The following is a 21,228-nucleotide window of genomic DNA, read 5'->3' as shown; positions in this document are numbered from 1 at the left end:
CGCCCCCATCCCGGCCCTCAAACGCCCTGCGGACCGCCAGCAATCCCCCGGGGGGTACTCCCAGGGCTGGGGCAACCCCCAAACCTCCAGAAACGTCCCTGGCTTCCAAAGGGCAGGGGGGAGCAGAGAGACGCCCAGGGGCGTGCCAGCCGCTGCCCCCCCCCAGCCCCTCTGCCTCACACAGGCCAGCAGCAGGCGCTTGCCTTCAACCCTGTCCACAACAGGAACCGAGTTATGGTAATCAAGGTGTAATTAATCCCCCCCCGACACACACCCCCCCGCGGGTTCGTATCCCTGCCCAGGAGCTGTCTGCGCGCACGCAGGCCCGTGGTGGCAGGGGCACCCCTGTGTCCCCCCGCCGACAGCCGGGTGGGTGCTAGGAGGTAACGTCACCCTCACCGTCACCGCCACGGGGTCTCACCCCTGCGAACAGCCCGCGACCCCGTCCCCAGCGCTCGTCCACTGGGCTGTCTGCGCCCAGGTAAGGAAATACCAGCTCTGGCGTCCGTGGGCTCGCATAACCACGTAAAGGCAGGAGTGCGGGACGGGTCTGGGGCATCCCCGAGACGCGGCTGTGCCTTGGAGCTGAGCAAAGCCAGAGGATGCTTCGCAGGTGGGACGGCAGAGATGGGGGTCCACAGCAAGAAAGCTGGGGGAAAAGCCCACTGCTGGGGGAAATGCGGGTTGCTGACCTTGTTGCCGGGAGAAACTAGACCCAGTAGCATTTTCAAAGCCAGAAGCCGCCATCCGAATCCAAGGTCGCTGGTAAAACTGATAACTGCTACACATTGCGAAGGATCCCAGATAATCCCAGGTTTTGTTTCCCTTTTCCAGGCAGCACAAAATGGAGCCTTTTTATCTCTATGATCTTGGGTTCCTAACAGAAAACAAAGCTATTCAAAGGATCCTCTGCCCTATGGCTGCGCAACTCTGCCATCTAATCCTCGCCCTGGAATGGGAAGATGGGATTTGTCAGGACTTTCCCAATTTAGGGGAGAATGCAGAAAAATTAGCCAAAGCCACAGAAGAACTCGCTTCTGTTGCAAGAAGGTAAGTTTGCTGGGTGTCTCCATGGCAGATTTGGGGGCTGGGAAGGAGGAGGCACAGAAGGGATGGCAAAGAAACTGGCAGGGAGCCTGCCTCTCCTGCCTGGTGCTCCCTGCCTGGTGCTCCCTGCCCGCACCGCCCTGGAGAGGTGGAAGCATGAGGAGGAAGGGGATGGGGAACATGAGGGGGGGAATAGGATTAGGAAGGGAAAAGGACAGATGGGACAAAGCAGGGATACGTGCTTGGAAGCGAGGTGGCAAAGCAAGCTCAACAAGCAACATTTAAGCTAAACACATCTTAAGGTAATAGACAATTGACCAAATGCTTCAGTGAATTTACTGAATGCTTCAGTGAAATTGGAGCCCAAATCCACAATTAGGCACTGGCCACTGGGTTATTTTGCTGTTACAGCTAGGACCTGGTAGATTGCAGACATCCTATCTTAAAGTGAATTGCGGCCACTGCAAAAGGTTCTGAAACGGTTTGCAAATACAGCTAAAATCAATTCAAGCCCAGTTAAGGTCTGGCGTGGCTAATTGTTGTGACAAAGCCCGAGGCCGGTACTCACGGGATGGCAAAGAGCTGAGCCCAGCGGCTTCTGTTCCAGGTTGGCTGAGGAGTCCAGCGACGAGGTGTTCAAGGAGGAGACGTGTCCTGCAACCGAGTCCCTCGTCCTGGCAGGGAGGTGCGTGCTGCTGGCGGCCCACAAGCTCCAGGTGCAGCCGGAGAACCCTAGCCACAGGGAGGAGCTGGCTGTGTCGGCAAAGAGGGTCTTAACAGAGACAGTGAAGGTAACAGCGGATGGGGACAGTGCCAGAGCGAGCAGGGGAGGAGGTCAGGCTGGGATGCAGCAGTGGGTAAGGGTGCAGCTGTAGGGGGAACAAGAGCTGCCCTCCACCAGGACAGGGGCTGGGGCTCAGGGGAAGCTCTAGCTGGAGCAATGGTTGTTTCTTCACCGTGTGCTCACTAGGGCAGGTCTGCTGAGCAAAACGCACCTCTTCCATTCCCTACAAGGGCTGTGGTGTTATCTTGGCTGCACAAGAGAAGAAATAGTGAACAGGGATTCTTGAGCCTTAGCCACTCTGACCAGTTTTTCTGCCATTTATTTCTGATTAGATCCTTCAGATGGAAGACGCTGCTGGGGCGAGGAGGATAATTCAGGCTGCCAGCTGGCTTTTGGAGTGCTTGAGCGTGCTGCGGGATGCAGGGGACATGCCAGGACTGCTGGCTGCTTTCCGGGCCTTTTCTGAGGCCCTGCTTCTGCTGAGCAATCTGACAGCAAAGTGCCTCGAGGAACTCAGAGATTGTCCTCGACAGAGGAGATTGGCCCAAACTTTGCAGCTCCTTCAAAAGTGCGTTCCTTTGCTCCATGCAGCCAAGCACAGCGATCTTAAACACTCCTGGGATCAGCAAGTCAACCTCTCCAAAGGCTACGCTTTCCAGCTGACAGAGAGGACCATCAAAGAGCTCACTTCCCTGCTTATCAACAATACAGGCAGCGAGCAGCCATGGGAGAGAAACGGGACCTTCTCCCAGCACGTGAGCAGGCTGCTGGCTCTCCTCTCTCACCCAGACCCAGTGCATCTCTCTGACAGTGAGTTCAGTGCTCATGTGGAAGCGGTTATTTTCTACTGCATGCTTCTAGCAGACTCGTCCAGGCCAGATCTAAAGCTGGACCTGGTAAAACATTGCTGGGTTCTGCTACAGCTGAGGAAGAGCATCTGCAGCCACGCAAGCCAGCAGGAGGGATGGCCAGGGCAAAGCTGGGGAGAAAGCAGCCTGGAGGAGGAATGTCACACCATGAGAAAGGAGGTGGAGACTCTCAACCAGGCAGTGCTCACAGCTACTCTGTGCCAAATCCTCGACACCTTCTTAGAGGGAAAGGAGCCCCTGAGGCAGTTAGTTGAAGATGCCCTCAGCCTTGCTGGTACAGGGTGTTTTCCAGCAGGACAAGGAGGACTTTTAAAGAAGCTTCAGCCCCTCACTGCCACCTTCTTCACACATGCCCAGCAGATGCTCAGAGTGGCAGACTTTGTTCTGGCCAGGTGCACCAAAACCCAAACTGCTAGAGAAATCAGAGAGTGGGTAGAGTATCTGAAGACACTCCTTGCCAGTCTCCCTCCACTGCTCACAGAAATGAGCAGAAATACAGCCCAGACAAGCGCTGCTGAGCAACTGCAGTCCTTGTACCATGTGTGGGCTGGAACAATAGAAAGCCTCTTGCGGTGTTTTGAGGAGACGGTCAGCATGCATGAATTCCTTAAGCTGTCCATCCAGGAAATGGCCAAGCACAGGGAATGGTGTGAAAAGGCCCTGGAAAGTCAGGACTCTGAGAGGCTCTCTTGGCACGCAACTCACCTCACCAGTTGGGCTCGGTGGGTGGCTGAAGCTACCACCAGGTACAGGGACAGAGCCACAGACCCCATTTTCAGGAATGGCTTGCTGGTTTGGGTTGAGCAACTGGCCAACTCCATCCTTGAGCTGAAAGCAGTCACAGCCCTTTGCCCAGAGAGACTCTCCTGCCTCCAAACTAGGGATGTCTTTTCAAAGGCAGCAAGCTGCCTGATGGATACTGCTCACCACATCCAGGACGGGCTGGATGGGTCCAACCACCCAGATATCCTCAGCCCTCTCCGAGCACAAGTGCAAAGAACTGATGTTGCAAAGGGGCTTGAATTCAGCCCATTGCGTGCTGGGCTAAAAACCATTACAGATGAGGCTGCATTGCAAGAAGACATCTTACATTGTCCATCTTCACGACCAGGTAACTTACACCTGGATGTTGTTCCAAGGAAAGGAGATATGCACCCTGTCATTACGGCTCTCCTAGCAGCAACAAGAGCCCATGATATAGCAGCTGTCAACACTGCTTGCTCTGCCTTGCTTGAACTCTCCAACAGCTGTATCGATGCGGCAAAGGAAGCACTGCCCGTTGCTGAGTCTCCCCAGATGGAGACGCTGGGGCAGTACCAGAAGATTGTATTACTGACACCATGTGTTATTAGCCTGGCCAGGGAAACAGCCCAAAGGCAGCTTCATCGTCCAAACAGACTTCTCCAAATGGCACTCACGCTCTCCAAAAGGATCTATGAGACCAAAGAGTGTCTGGCAGCCGTGGCAGGCTCTTGGTATAGTCTGTCTCAGCAAGTATTTGGCTTTATCTTGTCTGCTGACTTTCTGAGAGGCAAACAGGCTTTGGATGAGACTATGATGGGTTTAGCAGGAGCAGTTCAGTTAGCAGGAGACATTGCAAGCGTAGCCTGCAGTAAGGAAAATCCCATTTTCCCCAATGTCTGTGAGAGCTTTCAACAGGTCCAAGCCAAGTTTTCACGTGCTCAGATGAACACCAAAGTGTTACTTGAGAAAGCAGCGTCCTTCAATGGCTCCTGCAGGGTGGGAAAGGCCAGCCTGGAGCTGCACTGTGTCCAGTGGGCCATCAGCATGCACGTCCTGCTGGGCGTTGTGGATCGGTTCATAGGCAGGGATGTCCTGTTCCTGCAGGAGCTGAGGAGTGCCGTGAAGAACAAGCTTTGCTCACCGAGTCTCTTGGCTGCTGTGTCCGAGAACTCCCTGAGGCTGCAGGAGGCCGCCCGGCTCTCTTACTTGTCCTGCCCTGAAGACCATGGTGGCAGTGAAATCCTAGCGCTCAGGGAGGAGATAAAGGTGCTAATGGAAGCACTGCTGGATGCCTCCAATACCCTCTTGGTCTCCCCACTGTCTACTGCCAGCTTGTACATTCGCTTTGAGCTCCTGCAGAGAGACTTGGCCCTTAGGGCCAAGGCATTGTTGCTCCACCTGGAGAAGGTCAATACCGAACACCTGCGAGTCATCCGAGATGTCGTTGGACCAGCCCTGTCCCCCCTCTCTCAAGAGGAGAGGGAGAGAAGCAAACAGGCCTTTGAAAAGAAGGCAAGTCGTCTAATGGCTAATGTTCAGTGGGTGAAAACCACCCTCCAAGACGTTCTGGAGGCCAACACGCAACTGCAGTCACAGGCAAACCTGCTCTCCGTTGCAGACCACCTCCTGATCCTCACATCTGACGCAGTGGGCAGCGCCAGCCAGCTCTTCCACAGCCACCGGGACAAAAGGCATCTCCGCCTAGACAGTATTGTCTGGTACTGGTCAGCAAAGGCACACTACCTCGTCACACAGCTGCAGGCCGTCCAGGGCATCAGTGGACATACTCTGCAGCTCATCAGACAATGCCTGCAGAATGTGGGAGACCAGTGCTCTCCAAGACAACACAACAGCACAGCCAAGCTCTTCGCAGCCCAAGAGCTTGATGCTCTGAGCCACACTGAGTCAGCAGAAACTTGCCCGAGCAGGAGCAGACGAGGAAGTGGAGCTGTCAGGGAGGCACGTGAAATGGTACAGTAGCTTTTTACCCTGTCAACTCTTACTGCAGGGTGATGGTCAGGGCTGTCAGTCAGTCCTGGTACTCACACCATGGAGCACTAAGATAAGTGATGTTGGCAGGGACGTCTGGAGGTCAATAATCCAACCCCCTGGCCACCTTCACAGTTAGATCAGGTTACTGGCTGCCCTATTCAGCTGAGTTCTGGATATCTGATCTGATGGGCACTCTTGCATAAATAAACCCGTCTTCAAAACACTGTTTCTGAGGAGCAGAGGGCTGTATCGCTCTCCCTCCCCTGAAACACTACCTGCCTCTGCTCAGCTCCTCTCCTCTCCACAAGCACCCTTTGGGACTACCAGCAAATCCACTCCCACAACAACTGCTGCTGGTTGTCAGGAGCTGGCAAAGGCTTCAGCAACACGATCCAGATCACTCAGCAGAGCAGTTTAGAGCACTTAATCATACTTCTCAACCACGGGCACTGTCAGCTCACATGACAGCTACCACCCGTTTGGAGATAGCTCCAGGAGACAGCAGCACGGGGCACTGGGATTTTATAGTCCCACTGTGGGTGAAAGGGAGAGAAGGGCTGGTTGGGAAGGCAGAGCAGACCCAGAGAGGTGGCGGGCAGCTCTCCCATCTCCTTTACTCACCAAAAACTGCTTCAGAAACACACAGGCGGAGACTTCTCAGCATTGGTGCATCTGCACACTCCAGACTTCGAATCTGTTCAGTTCTTGTCTCAACAGCACCAGAACGGTCCTCCCAGCGTCTCCTTTGCCAGCGGCCCTGCGAAGCATGAGAGAGAAGACAGTGACCCATGGCAGGGTGGCCCCAGTAAGATGTCCCAGGTCACTGAAGACATGGCAACAAGGATGCTTCATATGACTCAGTTCCTGAGGAAGAAGGGCCCCATCGTGGTATGGAGTGCTTCACCTCCTCCACCCCAGCACATTTTTTCCTCAAAACCCCTGCATTACCCTGCGCTTGTGAGAGTGGCATCAGCTACATTTACGTAAAGCACTAGAAATTACTTCCTCCTGATTAGATATGAACTTGGCATCCAGTCCTTTCCTTGTTTCAGAATATATCTGGGCTTCCTGGATACTCCCCCTGTCTTGCAGGAAAAGCGGTCTCTTCTCTCCTCCTCTCCCCAGACATTTCTTTCTATTTTGTTTTAGAGCAAGGACCAGCTTGTCACCTGTGCAAGGCAAATTGCTTCTGATGGGCAGGTGTTCGTTAAATTTGGCCGCATTGTTGCGAAGCACTGCCTGGACCAGAGATGCTCCGCAGAGCTGCTGTGTGCTGCAGAGCAGACCCACACCATCAGCAGCCAGCTCAGCATGGTGGCCAGGTGAGTTGCCAGGGTCAAGGACAATCTCTCCCAAGGCTGGTGGCCCCCTTCTCAAAGAGGTGTGCACGGTGGTCTCCAGATGCCCTTACTGGATCTGGGTGTAGCCCTCAGAGTTCAGTTACAGTTCAGGTGGCTCCCTCTCCTCTTCCTGTTGCTGTAAACAGCCCTTTCCTCCCCCAGTTTGCCTGCCTCTGTGGAAACCTGCTCTGATCGCGCAGGGGACAATCTTCCGGTGTTGGAGTAACCGACAGAGTTCTGGCCACACAGGGGAAGCACACTGTCTGATGTTCTTCTAATAAAATCCTTTAAAATGTCTTTTAAGGGTAAAAGCAGTCACTGCAGAGAGCAAGTCCTCTTCTGAGCTGCTGGTGAGCAACACGCAGAACCTAATTCAAGCAGTTTTGCATGTTCTGAAGGCAGCTGAGGCAGCATGTATCAAAGTAAGTTAACGCTGGTGGCATCAAATAGGTTTTGCAAGGTAAGTCCACGCTGTGGGGAGCTCCTGCAGCCAAGCTGGGTTATGGGAGGTGGGAGCCGGGTGCTGTGGGACCTCTTGACTCCAGCTGGGGGTAAACATTCTTAGTGTGATGTTTTTATTTTATGCCTTTCTGTCTTTGTTTCCAAAGCCCAATATGCATCTTTCCAGGCACTGAATCTGCTCTGTCACTGCTACCAACTCTGAAGTCATCTTTAGCTGGTCCGTTTCCCATTTCGTTTTTGGATAGGGGAGAGCAGCAGCATCTCACTGGAGCCTTTATTTGGAAATAGTCGATGCCAGTCGTAGCCTTTATGTTGTCTCAGGATGAGCTTTGATCAAAACTCCCAAGAGCCTCCCTTGCAGCTGCCAATGACGGCTGATTGATCCAACTGTAAATAGTTTGTGAGAGCAGACTTTATCTGAAAGCACTCAGAAAACAAGTGCAAATACAGGCAGACTCTCCACTGATGCAGTTTTTCATCATGTGCCCTAGCGTCCTGTGTAATCCTACAACTTCTGCTGAGCTTCAGAATGTCTTTTTGAAAGAGACACGGTTTTTATTAGAATCCTATTTGATGAACAATCAGCCACAAGGGTGAAAAAGCTCCTCCTGTGGTTAATTGCGTATACTGTTAAAAACTTGTATGTATGTCCATTTTTCACTTTGCTGATGTCAGCCTGAAGTAACTAGCCATTCTTTTATCTTGATTGTCTAGACTATGACGTCCTCTATGACCCAGCTTTTTGCCTTTGGAAATTTCCCCGCTTATCAATAAACTATACTGCATTCCTTTTATCTCTCTGTAAGCAAGTTTTTAAGCACTTCTAAGCATTTTAAGCATTAACAGGTAGAGATGCCACACTGGTCACACACACGTTGACGCATTCAGACTTTTATATCTTTTAAGATATTTTAAACGAGTTAATGTACAACAGTATATTAAAGCATGCAAATATTTTGTCTAATAGGGTTTGCAACAGCCCCCGCCTGACTCTGAAGAAGAAGAAGTAGCTGCTTTTTGCATGCAGTGGAGAAAAAACCTCTTGTGGCATAGAGCCAAGGAGTCTTTAAACTCAGACAGGGATGAATTAGGGCTTCGCAAGACTCAGGCAAGGGCTGAACCCACCCTGATGGCTATGGTGCAAGAACAATCACCTCAGACCAAGAATACGCCCAAGTGTCCAAAACCTATTAAAGGACAGACAAGTACGGACAGCCATCTGTAAAAACAGGAAGGGACTTCTGCTGGAGGGACCTGCATTGCTAACTGGCCTCGGCAGAAAGAACGTAGCCCATGCTGCACTCCTTCCAGCTCACATCTCTTCTGCTAGAGCTGCTCTTGCAGGACTGAAAGTGCAAGGCCTGAAAAGGCTTTTGTGTGCTAGGCGCTCCTCCTGTGGCAAATTCCACCCTGCAGAGTCGCTGCTTCCTTTTGGCAACTGAACAAAGAAAAGAATAAGATGATGCCACACGCTAGTGTATTTCCTAAGCGGCCTCTCCTCCAGATGGTGTTTGAAGTTGAGTAATAAGATGTGATACCAAGCCACAGAGGACACAGGAGTTGGGGAAGAACTTTAAGATCCCATGAAAGAGAAAACAGAGGGTTTCCTGTTCAGTAAAATAACCATTCACTGATCTTTGTTACCTGGCGCCCGAGTAGTTTTCAGCCTGAAACCATTACTCTTGAATCCACAGCCACCAAGGAGCTACAGTTCTTTATATTCATATACTGCATGCCCCCGTCCAGCTGCTAGCCAGCTCTGGCTCTTATGTAGTAAGGCAGGCTTTTTCTTTTCTTTGGCAAACACTGATATAGAGAAGACAGCATTTGATGAGGTACCTTCATTGTATTACTTTCAGTGACTTCCAGTTCTTCTGTGTTCTTCAGCACACAAGATGTGAACAGAAGGATGTAGGAACGCACTTGTAGCAGCACCAGCAAATCTGGCTGGAAGGAAGGATCAGGGGGTTCTGTAAATGATTGAATTGCTTGTCTCCCGCACAAGAAAGCCTCAGAGCTGGGACGTCTTTCTCAGGCCCTGATCTTTAGCACAGTATCAACCTTTTTTGCAACCATGCCCTTTTTAGCAACCATCCCTTTTTCTTCTAGGGGTAGCAATCCTAAATACCGCACAGGAAGGGCAGCCAGAGATATATAACCCTACAGAAGAGCCAGTGCACTGGGTGGAGCTCATACGCAAAACACAAACTCAGAGGGTGACATGAAAAAGGCATTACAAAAGCTGGAGGAAAGAAGAACTAATTGAGGAGGAAGACCAAGGGATAGGATCACTGACTTTTGAAATGCAAAACACGAGTGTAATTAAGTATTCTCTACTTTGCAAGAATAAATTGATTTACTTTGCAATATGAAGGATTCACGTTAGAGTCTTTTCATCATGGCAGAAAAATATTAAAACAGGCTACCTAGGGAGGCTAGAAATCACCCTACAAGTATTTCTGTCATGGGGCAGCAAACACCAGGTGATGATCTAGCAATGCTCAGTCCTTCTGAAGTGCAGACAGCAAACAAGGTCAGAGAAAAACATTTTACTTGTTGACATCTCCAGGACTAGCAGAAGCGGGGAGCATTTTGTCCCACCTACTGCCCCCAACTCTGCAGATCTTGCAGCCTGCAGACAAATGAGACTTTTTTCCCAAAATCCCTCTCAGCCCCAGGACCCTCTTTTATCCAGAATAAAACATTCAATGCTGAAGCTCACCCACCTCACAGCTACAGGCTTCCAGAGCATCCAGGACCAATGACCAGCTACTCCTGTTACCGCTCTCCACACCCATGCTTCACAGCCTCAGGGGCACGAGTTGCCAGCGTCCAAGGGAAAGGCTGCTCCGTGCCAGCATACTGCACTTGCGGAAGAGATGGAAATGAGCCTCCCCTGTGAAAACACAGAAAACACCATCAGTCCGCACCGCAGATCAGACTTGACTTGCTTGGTGGCTGCAGCTCATTCCAGCCCACCTCGGTGTGGCAGGACTGTCCCCACCTGCCCCCTCTGACACCCCCAGCACCTTCCCCGTATCAGATAGTTTAGTACTTGCGCTGTAGCCATCAACTTCCTCGTTTTGAGAGTGCACAGTAGCAGCGGGCACACCAGAGCAAGCATAAACTCAGGGAAGAAACCTGCAACGAATAAAGCAGCAAGCACGGACAGATGGAGGAGCTGAGCAGCAGCCTGCAGACCCTTGCACCGTGGCTGGGGGAGCCCACGGGGACCTGCTGGCTGTGCACGGCTGGATCTGGGAAGAAGGAAGGAAGAAGGCAGTTACACATGGAGACAACAGGCTGCAAGAACTAGCTGGCCCCTTTCAGATTATGTTTCCTCCTTACTTTGTACCCCTTCTTTTCCAAAATAAAGATCTGTATTGTATCTAAGGTACTGAGATGGCAGTGGATCTCCAAGGTTGGAAGCCAGCACTCTGCATCCCCCTACCAGAACACACCCTGCAACTCCAAAATGGGTCCATAACCAGACCGATGGCAAACCACTTGTAATGCGTGTCATTTTGCTCTTGGTATCAAAGCTTTTCCTTTGACTCTTATTTTTCCAGTACTTTCAAAAAACCACTGAGAATCCAATTCAGTGATGATGTCATCGCCACTCTATAAGAAGTTGTAGCTTCAGGTTAGAGCTGCACATCCTACAAGTACTTTCCACGTCTAAATGCGAAACCACGCCTTTGGCTTCAATACTGTCACTTTTTCTCTTTGTTCCCCTATCAATCCACGTGCTATTTCCAAACTGTTTCTACTTTTCCCTGCTGTCCAATACTGCTGGCTTGTTTTTTTGATGAAGTTCTTGAACAGCCAAACTTGTCACCAGATGAAGTACTAAGAAGTGATTATGTAGGACTAACAGATTACTCCAAAATAACAACCAAGTTTCATGTCTGTTACTTAGTTTTCAATTATTTTGAGTGAGTGCGATTCAAAGTATCATAAAATTAATACAATTTTTACTCTGGGAAATTAGGAAGGCAAATTGAAACCATTATTGCCTTCAGCAATGTCTCCTCTGCCATGTTTCGCACATGTAGAAATCAGCAGCTTCCCTCAGCTCATCCAAGCTCTGCTCATCCAAGCAAGACACTGGCAGTCTTGCCTGTTTGTCTCACAGGCACAAGAAACCAAAACCTCAGAATTTGTGATAAAACACTATACTGTCCCAGTCGCAAGCATTACTTGGGCCAACAAACAGAAACAGAGAGGAAAAGGTCCACCAAGGAAGAGACTTAATACAAAGAAACATTCCAAGTGGGCGGGAACCAGATGGCAATCCAGCAGACGGCAAATTTTTATTGTAAATGTAGCTAGCTAGGTATGACTACATTTCCTCTATATAAAAAGCAACCCAAAAGGCAAAACAAGAGAGGCTTTGAGGACAGTTGTGCTCTCAGCATGCAACATCTTCAGAAATTAAAGAACATGCATGACATTTCTCATAGCGATGCTGGTAATTGTAGTAAGAGAACAATAACGACCCTCTCCAAATCAGCAGTCTGATCTTGGAACCACGCAGCAAGCTAACTCCATTTGGATTCAGTACAAGGTTAGTTTAAAAACCTACTACGGTCTGACTGTGAAGCGGTGTAGCGACTGCACTAAAACCAGTTTTAGTCACCTTCAACCTGCAGACACCCCCACTGCTCTCTCCCCGACGCTGACCTAGCTGCCAACATGTCAACATCACAGTCGTTACCAGACTTTAACTGTACCCTTTTTAATTTTTTTGTTAAAAATGTCATAAAGACACCATGAATACAAGTACTGCAGTTACATCAATACAAAAAAAGCAATACAAATTAAGCAGCTGAATACAAAAATACATTGAAATACATGAACACCACAATGTAACTTATAGCACTAATCAGAATTGTGTATGCGTGAAAAAATTAAATAAAAACCTTTTTTGTATTAGACAACTTAGGTATTCTTCACTTTTAACAGTAACTTTCTTCTAGTTATGTACTTCACAATTTCTTCTATATACAGCATAGAATAAAATACTTTTAAAAGATATGACATTTTTAATCCTCAATATGCGATATAGGTCTCTTTTACACTAAGAATATTGACTGCATGAATAAAAACTGTCAATGTCTTACATCAACTGATCTGAAAAGGAGGATCGTCATTTTCCTTTTAAATCATTTACGTAGGTTTTAAATCAGTTAGTAGGTTTGGCTTGATGCGTCAGACAATCCTTGTCAAACAGCGTCTCTCACAGTAATGTACATAATATTGCTTGTATCTATACAATCATACAAATGTGGCAATCATATCTAAATGTTGTTTATGAAAGAGACAGCTCACACATATACAGGTCTTCGGACTTTCTGAATGACTTATTTACAATGAAAGTGCTTTTACCAGCTCTAACACAATACATGGGGTTTTTTCTACATGTCAATTATTAGTCTCCCTGAAATTGGAAAAGTATTATATAGAAAATACCACAGCTTTGCAAACACTATAGCATACTGTATAACTGCATGTGGTTCTGAGATTAGCAGCTGAAAAGTGTTGATAATTATAATTTAAAAATAAATAAAGCAAAGAGGTAAACCAGTTACAAAACAGCAGAAAACTGCAATATTCACAACAGTAAAAAGACTTAAAATCAATTGCTAACAAAACGGTGAAGCAGTTGGATCGAAAGTCTTGAAAACATCTTTTAACGACTTATCATCTGATTCCCCATTCGGATCACTATCCTGTGTCTGAGTTACCTGTCCAGGCTGTCTAACCTGCCTTGGGTCGCTGTACTGCGGTCTGATTAATCCTGATAAAGCTTGGATAGGAAGATTATGCACCGCAGGTGCAGCACTGGAGTGTTTAGCCTGAGATTTACTGGTGCTGTTTGCTTTATCTGAAGCGGCTTCTGCTGATCCTTCTGTATTTTTTTCCATGTTTGAGGCAGCCTTCTGCAGTGATGTATCTTCTGAGAGACTGGGTTCATTTTTACCAGAATTTTTCAAAATACTTTTTTTCTGGTTCTCTCCATTCTCTCCTGAACTTGCTGGAGCTGTGTCCAATGATGAGCTGTGATCTCTCGGATCGTACAAACTAATACCGCTCAGTATCGAGCCTGGAGTTCCCAGCCTAACACCACTCGATGATAGCTTGGGTGCATACGGAGGCAGAGCATCTGGGTCGGGTTTAGCAGTGGCAGCTTCCGAGGGCTGCGATGAGCCAGCAGCAGATCTGGCGAGGCGGGGGTCAAACTTCGGAGGGTGTGAATCCTTTGCAACTCCATGATGCGTATCTGCACTCGACAGTCTGTGGAGTCTGGGATCGACGTTTTTTTGTAAGCGAGGATCTCCTAATTTGCTTGAGCTACTGGCATGCGAATCTGCAGATGGATCCAAATAGCCGCTCCTGCCCGTTAAGTTGTTTTTTGCCTTTGCAGCTAGTCGCGGGTCAGCTGGCATTGCATTTGGGTGAGGATCATTTTTCAAATTCCGCAGTTTATTAAGTCTCTGGTCAGCAATGAGGGGAGGAAGAGGTAAATTGATTGAAGAGACAGGGTCAGGCTTAGGCAAAGGTATTGGGAGCAAGTCTTCGGGTGCCCATACAATATGCTTAGCAAAGTTTGGTTTCATCAGGGTAACATCCATTTTAATGTGGCTGAACTGCCTAAGCTGAGATCGGGGATCCCTTAACGTTACACCAGGCAAAGGTTCCAACGGTATCAGAAAAGCTCTTTCTCTCAGTTCTCTTTCCGAGTCCTCTTCATCATCATCCATCCCTTTTTGCTTGACCTTAACTCCAGTGTGCGCATGGTGTAAATCTAGCTTTGCTCCCCCAAGAGACGAGCTGGCATGACCACCTTCACTGACCTTGTGCATCCTGGGATCTCGTACAAGCCGTGGGTCCAAGGATGTGGATTCTGAAGGCTTTCTGGGGTTGGACCTTGGAGACGCCCGAAGTCTCGGGTCAGCAGCCTGAGGCCCTGTGCCTTTTTCTTTTGCCAGCCTCGGATCAGTAGGAATACCAAGCATGTGCTGCTCTGTGGAATGTTGTTGTCGATTCCTAAAATTTTCGCTTTGTTTCTTTAAGGTTTTTAGTATTGATTTAACACTGCTCCCCTCTTCCTCTTCACTACTGGAATACCAGTTGACATTGTCATCTAGGGGGAAAAAAAAAAAAAAAAAAAGATTATTCAAGCAAATAATCACCAGGGAATACAACACACTTACTCATATAAAGGGGTAACTTCTCAGTAAAATCAAACTGAAAAGACCAGATATTAAATCATCACTCTCTGTATTATAACAGCTGTAATCTAAAATGACAAAAATCAAGGAAGAACAGACATAACAAAAAAAAACGTAGCTAGTTGAGATACTCCCAAACTCTGCTGCGTTCTCTCTACATATCTGTCTCTCAACATTAATCTGGGAAAATAACCTGCTTTCAAACAATTATTTCTACCAGTACTAGTAAAAAAAAAAAAATTTAAAATCTGAGTCTTGATGAAAATGACCTTCATTGTGGGATGGCAGAATGAAAAGTAAAATGGCACCTCACAGAAGTCTTAAAAACAGATCAATTACAAATGTGGAATTTGCTGCCTTATTACAATCAAAATCACAAGGTTTTGGGAAGAGGTCAAGATTCAGGAAGGGAAGAATTAAGAGTATTTAATTTGCAAGGATAAATTCTCAACTATCGCATGCAATTTACTGGAAAGACTTATCAACACAGCTGTGTGCTCAGGTCCACATCCTAAACTTGCTTACTCACTGAAGGAGACTAGTGGTCTGTTCTGGCTCAGTAAAATGAGAAATGAAAGCGAACCCCATCAGCATCACCACTATCTGATACACAGTAATGCATGTTTCCTCAACGCTTCTTGTACCACACAAATATTCAACAAGGAGTGACATGTTGTTGGAGGCAGCTAACAGAAACATTTTTCCATTACGCTGCCTTCTGATAAGCCTTCTTCTCTAGACGGGAGGCCCAGTCACTCTAAAGCACTGGTGAGAAGTCTTCAGTTCAGAGCAGATTACTCTAAGTCACTCTGGTTTTGTATGCAGCCTGAAGGGCTGCATCTCCACCTCTCTCTCATCATTTGATCAGAATTACATCAGCAATGTCCTCAAAAACATTTGATACAGCAACTGCCTTTTGGTCAGACAGAAGATGCATTTCTGGTCACATAACCTAGCAGCCTCAGAAAAGGGCACAGCAGGGAGTAGGCCAAGGGACAAATGTACTCTCTGTGGCTGAATCTGATCGGCAGGCTTACTGCTCTCCATCATCCAGGTTACAGAAGAGACAGTCAGATTAAACACTGCAAATTTCAGGTATCACAGAGGAAAAAATACTCCTCTAGAGAAATGGACTATGCAGAAAAGATCAAGAGGCACAACTGAATAAACAGAATCTAACATGCACTTGCAGTACTGGCAGTTAGAAATAATAACTTTTCTGTTTCAATCAGGGATTTAAAGTAGTAATGGAGTTATAGACAACAGAACCTTTTAGAAGTACAAACCATATCCAAAAATTATCCACAGATCTGTCTACTTGGAATTGGAATGCAGCAACTAAGTGTATACTAAAATCCTGGAACAAGTTGGGAAGGAAAGCAAGTATATTCAGCTGAAAATATTACTCAAGTTGGTATTTGCACACTCACGATAATTGCAAATGGTAATGTGATGAAAATCCAAGTCAAGAGATTTGTTCCAGGCTAATACATGGTCAGTAAGTACATTTGGAACTCTAACAAAATTATCTTTACCTTCATCTTTGCTCATTGCCCTCTGACCCTGGCTGCTGACAGAGTCTCCATCTCTTTGATGCTTTTGACTAAGTCTTACATAAAGGGCCTTCTGCATTGCTGGAAGAAAATCCGGTACATTAATGGCTGGTTTATGGCCCATATGGCTACTCATGCAGTCTGACTCACTTCCACCTTGATGAGACTCTTGAGCCATGAGGTGAGCCTGGTGATCTGTAAATTCTCCATGCCATGTTCCATCTGTAGTACAAAAAAAACAGTTAGCAGCTAACCTATACAAGCTTTTACAGCAGAGGAGATAAAATATACTCAAGCAAAACTAATGTAACTTATATTACATGACTGCAAAGTGTCAGCTGAAAAAGCCTATATACTGAAGATACTTCAGGGAGTTTAGCTCTCTATCCAAAATTCTTTCAGCTGTTCAGCTTTGGAGCCATGATGTTTTAATACCACGCAACTGCGAAGTGCCATATCAAGGAACAACAATTTTTAAATGTCCTTACCACCAGAGTTATTAGCTGGCTGGAAGTTATGTACAGCTTGATGAGAATAGTAATTGTCATAGAAATCAGCTGGGTTCTGAATAGGCTCATAATTCATATTGGGCTGCCGTTCACCAGGCATCTGCTGGTATTGTGGCCCTGGAGGACAATGATTCTCTCTCGGCATATTCACCATATGTCCTTGAACTCCTGGGGCATTGTAAGATCCACCGAGACCCGGTGGTGTGAGAGGTGGACCACCTTGCTGTCCTTGCATAGGCATACCAGTCTGGTTCTGCGGCCCGAGAAAGCCTGGTGGAACACCCTGCATAGGAGGACTCTGTGGCATTCCTGGGCCTTGAGGCCCTGCGCATGGATGATGTCCAGGAGAACCTGGGTGCATTGGCGGCCCATTATGTCCTTGTGACATGCCGGGTCCTGGCCCTGGACTTGAACCTGGATTATACATATGCTGGGAATGTGGGTCGTTTCCCTGAAATGGTGGTCTTGGTGGTGATGCGCTGTTATAGAAGGTTGGTGGCCTGTAGGCAAAAGAAAATTAGTGAATCAAATTTTGCACCTACAAAGATCAACAGCCTATTAGCTAGTTTCTCCCCCTCCTCACTCTTACAGATGTCTGTCTGTACTTATTTGATCTTAAGTTGGATAAAAATCTGAAAGAAGCAAAATTATTTTCAAAGAGAGTGACTATATACATTACATATACATCGTAACATGTGACAGAGCTTGTCTGGAAGTAGAACATTTTTTCAATATTAGCACATGCAGAACTGGACATTTGCTGCAACTAGGAGTTTTAGAGATGCCAAGGCCAACAGTCTCCATCAGGAGTGTCCATTAGCTTTGGTCAAGAAAAAGCAAGCTATAAAAAGATTGTAGAAGAGAATGAACTTTGCTCAACCTGCAAATGGAGATAGGCAAGGCAGGCACAGAGGCAAAACAAGGGCCAATGGAGTGATTTTTCTGGAAGGTCAAGGCTCAGTAAATTCTGTTCTATGGAAAGCATTAAATAAGTACATAATTATGATAGCCGATATTTGACAGATCATTAACTTAGCAATATACTCAGAAGTATATACTTCTGACAAAAAGGAAGATAATCGTTTCAATATTTATGCAGCAATGTTTTAAGGAGAGTCTTACACAAAATTCTAAAACCTACTTTTTTCCAATTTTGTGTGCTAAATCCACAGTAGGCTTCACAACTATTTCAAAGAGAGATGGGATTTTCTTATATTCTCCTGAAGGATCTTGATAATTTTCTATGTCGGACTCAGAAAACGGATATTGCTCTGGCGGGGTTGGCAGAAGTCCAACACCTGGTGGTGGCTTAGGGAGAGGAACTATGCCACGCTTTCTAAGTTCCTCCAGTTCTTTCTCATCTTCATTTTGTGGTTCCTCCTCCGTATTCAAAACCTAGAACAAAGCAATGTAGCAAACACTTCATAAATTTTGCAGTATATGCAAGTCAATTTAGTGTTGCACTTTCCACTTAAATGTAATTACCTGCTACAGTACTACTATATATCAAATTCAAACTCAGATGAATTATAAATCTATTATTACTTGTTTTGCAGGACACCAATTCACAGCCAGGAAGAAAACTATTTCTGTAGCCAGGAAGGGACAATTTCACACAAGTCCATTTCCTTCAAACAGTAATTTTAAGTGACAAGTTGAAGGACTTAGAATAAGAGTCGTAACGTTTCTGGTGTAAAATTCACTTCATTTTTCTGTTAAGGCCTGTTGTATAGGAACCGGAGAGAGACATAAATATCCTGCTTAAAAAAAAGGTCAGGATTTCATGAATGATTCAGAGGAGGCACCTCATTCCTTTCTCCACCCTGAGTGCAGAAGTAAGTCAGATGATATCTAACTTCTAGGCAGCTAAAGGTAGACAACATAAAAGCCACGCTCCTTGTTACATAGTACATGAAGATTTCCACAGAAGGGGATGCAAAAGAAAGTTCATGAGCAAAAACGTGAGTTGTGAAAATAGACGAGTCTCATATGATTAAAAAAGAACCGAGTAACTGATGGCAAGGGCAATTCCTGGTTTGAACCTGGTCACAGACTTACCGTGCTGAAGAGCAACAGGGAAGCTTAACATCATTAGTGTTTAGCATTACACTCCCTGAGAATCTCACAGAAATTTCCAGCAACCCCCCCCTATTCTTTTTAGCAACAAACCATATGTTTACAGACTACAAATTGCTCACCTTATCCAACAGCTCTTTTGTTTCCGCAGTCAGGGGAGCATGAGAAAATTTGCACTTATCTCCTTGATAGCATTTGGCTCCTGTATGGTAGAACTTGCAAGGGAATTCATGTAAGCAATGTATTAAGGATTCCTAACAAAGGCTGACTTCTAGTTTGCGCTGTTCGGCAAGTTTATGAAATTCAGCTGTCAACTATCCTTCAATTCTTCACTAGTACTTAATCTTCCCAAAGCAGTATGTTAAGAATTTTGAAAGCTAATAACCAACTTACCTCCTAGTTCCATTTAACATTCCACTAATAATTACATTACTGTGGCCTTAACATTATTTTTGACTTGATTCTAAAATTGTGATTAAAAAGATGAAGGTCTCAATTCCAGAGTAAAACACAAGTCCTTTACAACAAACAAGAACAGATCAGGGTTTTAAAAGTATGTGGACAAATACATCTAACCAACTTTCAACATTAAAAAGCCTTAAAACTGAAAACAAACCAGTAATTTTATATGTATTTTCTCCTCCTAAGTATTTGAGCAGAAAAATAACCTTCTTGTAGTAAATCTACATAGTCTTTGGTATAGTCTCTTAAGAAAAGAAATGGCTACCCTTAAAAATCACTTACATCAATTAAGAGTAAATATAAACTTCCAGTTTAATTCAAGTATATATTTTTCTAAAGGATATTGTGCAAATAAATGCAGTTCTCTCCTTTGGTGCAGTAACCCTGTATGTAAAACTTGCAGATTTCCTTTTTCTTTTCAATCTCTGCATCATGATCAAATTTACACTGCTCTCCCTATAAATAAAAAAACAAGAAAAAACATTATCTATCTGAAATGCTGAGTAATTCCATTTCATATTTAAAGAAAAACATCCTCCTTAGCTGAATTTAAACTTTTTATCTTTACTAACACAGAAATGCATTATAAGCATGTCCCTAAAAACTGTCAATACGGGGGCCTGGACATAGATAAACAATTCCTGAATCGGGATTCAAAAGAATATATGTAGTGGTCACAGAAAACAAGCTGCTCTTACAGTACCAGTTCTCTGCCTCCACCTAGCAATTTGCATTAAAAAGCCATTTAAACAAATACTTTACTGAAATTATTTTCCATATAAACAATTATGCACTTGATCAGAAAACCTGATTCTGTTTTTTAAGGGTGTGTGGGAGAACTAAAAAAAAAATCCAGCAAGCAAATTATTAAGATTCTTCCATGTAGGAAAAACAGAGTCCAAATAGTATCAATTTTATATGAACCGTATCATGTTATATATTAGGATTACTCTGCTGGAGAAGGTTTTTTGCATATTTTTTGTATTTATTGTCATGAAAGATACCCTCAGTGCTCTTTCAGCCACTTGTTTTAAAACTGAAGGTGGCAGCAAATGCTCATCTTACTGAACATACTAAAATATTATAAGGGCAGCAACAAATGCATTGTTTTCAATTCCCCCCCGGTTTGGGAAAAAAGCATACTGATTTTCACCTTTACTTTGACCATTTGAAAAAGAAACAGAAAACGTTCTATCTCTAAATACACAGAGGAACCAAATAAATGACGCACTCACTTACTCGAGAAGCATGCAGTTTTTCTTAAGTGTGTTTTATAACTGACTGAACTAGTCTGACATCAGAGGATTCAACTCCACAGCAGCACAAGCTTCAAAATCAAGCAATAGCAACTTTTTTACGTAATAAGAGACTGTCTTGCTAGCGCTTTTGCTTGACAGCTGACTGCTTTGAATAGCATTCTCTTCTTTCTGTTGCTTTCCACTTGCTGGCTGAAGGAAGATGGTTCTTTGGTAGGGGAACTATTACTACAACCCCACTTTTTACTTTAGAGAGAGAAATAATTTAGCATAATTAAGCAATTCCTTCAATGTTTCAAAATGAGCAGTAGCACATAAAAGAGAAATAATCTCACATATTCAGAAATCATTGCCTATTTACAGATTCCATAAGATCTGATGTATGTTTACACACGATACATTGTCAGTGTAAGTTTATGATACTATCACAGATGTTTTTACTGTATATACTAATAAGCAAACACAATAATTTTAGTAGAATGTTATAATTCAAACTGTGTAACAGAAGGGGCTATTTTTTCATAAGTACTTCTGTTGGCATTTATCTACAAGTACTCAAAACACTAGAAACCACAACACTGAGTTTCAAAATACAAGTTTTCTTTGCATCAGCTGAAGTAAAAAAGAACAGAACATCATCTCCCCTTCCTCACACCAAAGAAGCAGACCGACAGACACAGTGCATACTTACCTTAATACACCTCCCTTCAAGGAAATATTTACAAATTTGTTTGCCCTTGTGTTCCACTGTATGCTGATTTATGAACTCCTGACTCATATTAACCCATTTCTTCACTGGTTTGCCATCCTGTAAGAAAAATGAACACCCTACTGATGCTTACTTATTAAGTGCAGTTGCAAAAATATTACAGCATACTTGGTGCACTAGTTACCCCAAA

The 21,228-nt window shown here is 45.4% G+C and overlaps 2 protein-coding genes across 10 annotated transcripts in view; one reads left to right on the top strand and one right to left on the bottom strand.

Annotated features, from left to right (window-relative positions):
* Positions 1 to 21,228, bottom strand: part of LOC104836349 (zinc finger CCCH domain-containing protein 6-like) — a 43,265-nt gene that overhangs the window by 2,260 nt on the left and 19,777 nt on the right. Inside the window, exons 6-15 of one of the 9 annotated variants that reach the window (XM_010574891.1) lie at positions 21,021 to 21,137; positions 19,418 to 19,529; positions 18,734 to 18,843; positions 17,677 to 17,930; positions 16,515 to 17,035; positions 16,009 to 16,248; positions 12,986 to 14,385; positions 9,965 to 10,134; positions 6,058 to 6,193; positions 1,616 to 1,800 (exon numbers count right to left, since the gene is read on the bottom strand). In XM_010574891.1, the coding sequence (XP_010573193.1) occupies positions 10,048 to 10,134; positions 12,986 to 14,385; positions 16,009 to 16,248; positions 16,515 to 17,035; positions 17,677 to 17,930; positions 18,734 to 18,843; positions 19,418 to 19,529; positions 21,021 to 21,137 (2,841 nt within the window). In that variant the 3' untranslated portion in view covers positions 1,616 to 1,800; positions 6,058 to 6,193; positions 9,965 to 10,047. Of the gene's footprint in view, positions 1 to 1,615; positions 1,801 to 5,885; positions 5,970 to 6,057; positions 6,194 to 9,964; positions 10,135 to 11,521; positions 14,386 to 16,008; positions 16,249 to 16,514; positions 17,036 to 17,676; positions 17,931 to 18,221; positions 18,293 to 18,733; positions 18,844 to 19,417; positions 19,530 to 21,020; positions 21,138 to 21,228 lie in introns of those variants that run through there. The other 8 variants (XM_010574892.1, XM_010574895.1, XM_010574897.1 and 5 more) reach the window with 8 other exon arrangements.
* On the top strand, positions 917 to 7,002 carry LOC104836458 (catenin alpha-1-like). Its single transcript, XM_010575068.1, has 6 exons — positions 917 to 1,050; positions 1,655 to 1,838; positions 2,164 to 5,415; positions 6,139 to 6,324; positions 6,586 to 6,758; positions 6,939 to 7,002. Exons 1-6 carry the CDS (start codon positions 917 to 919, stop codon positions 7,000 to 7,002), a joined length of 3,993 nt encoding a protein of 1,330 aa, XP_010573370.1.

This window comes from Haliaeetus leucocephalus, unplaced genomic scaffold (genome assembly GCF_000737465.1).
Source record: "Haliaeetus leucocephalus isolate CR32 unplaced genomic scaffold, Haliaeetus_leucocephalus-4.0 Scaffold450, whole genome shotgun sequence".
NCBI lineage: Eukaryota > Metazoa > Chordata > Aves > Accipitriformes > Accipitridae > Haliaeetus > Haliaeetus leucocephalus.
Note: the sequence above shows the minus strand (reverse complement) of the source record. Positions and strands in the feature narration are given on the sequence as shown.

Excerpts from the sequence above, each read along its gene's own strand:
- LOC104836458 (XM_010575068.1), top strand. The coding sequence starts at position 917 with ATGGCTGCGCAACTCTGCCATCTAATCCTCGCCCTGGAATGGGAAGAT. Across the intron at positions 5,416-6,138 it reads TCAGGGAGGCACGTGAAATG|TTCTTGTCTCAACAGCACCA; the intron begins GTACAGTAGCTT and ends GAATCTGTTCAG. Across the intron at positions 6,325-6,585 it reads GGAAGAAGGGCCCCATCGTG|AGCAAGGACCAGCTTGTCAC; the intron begins GTATGGAGTGCT and ends ATTTTGTTTTAG.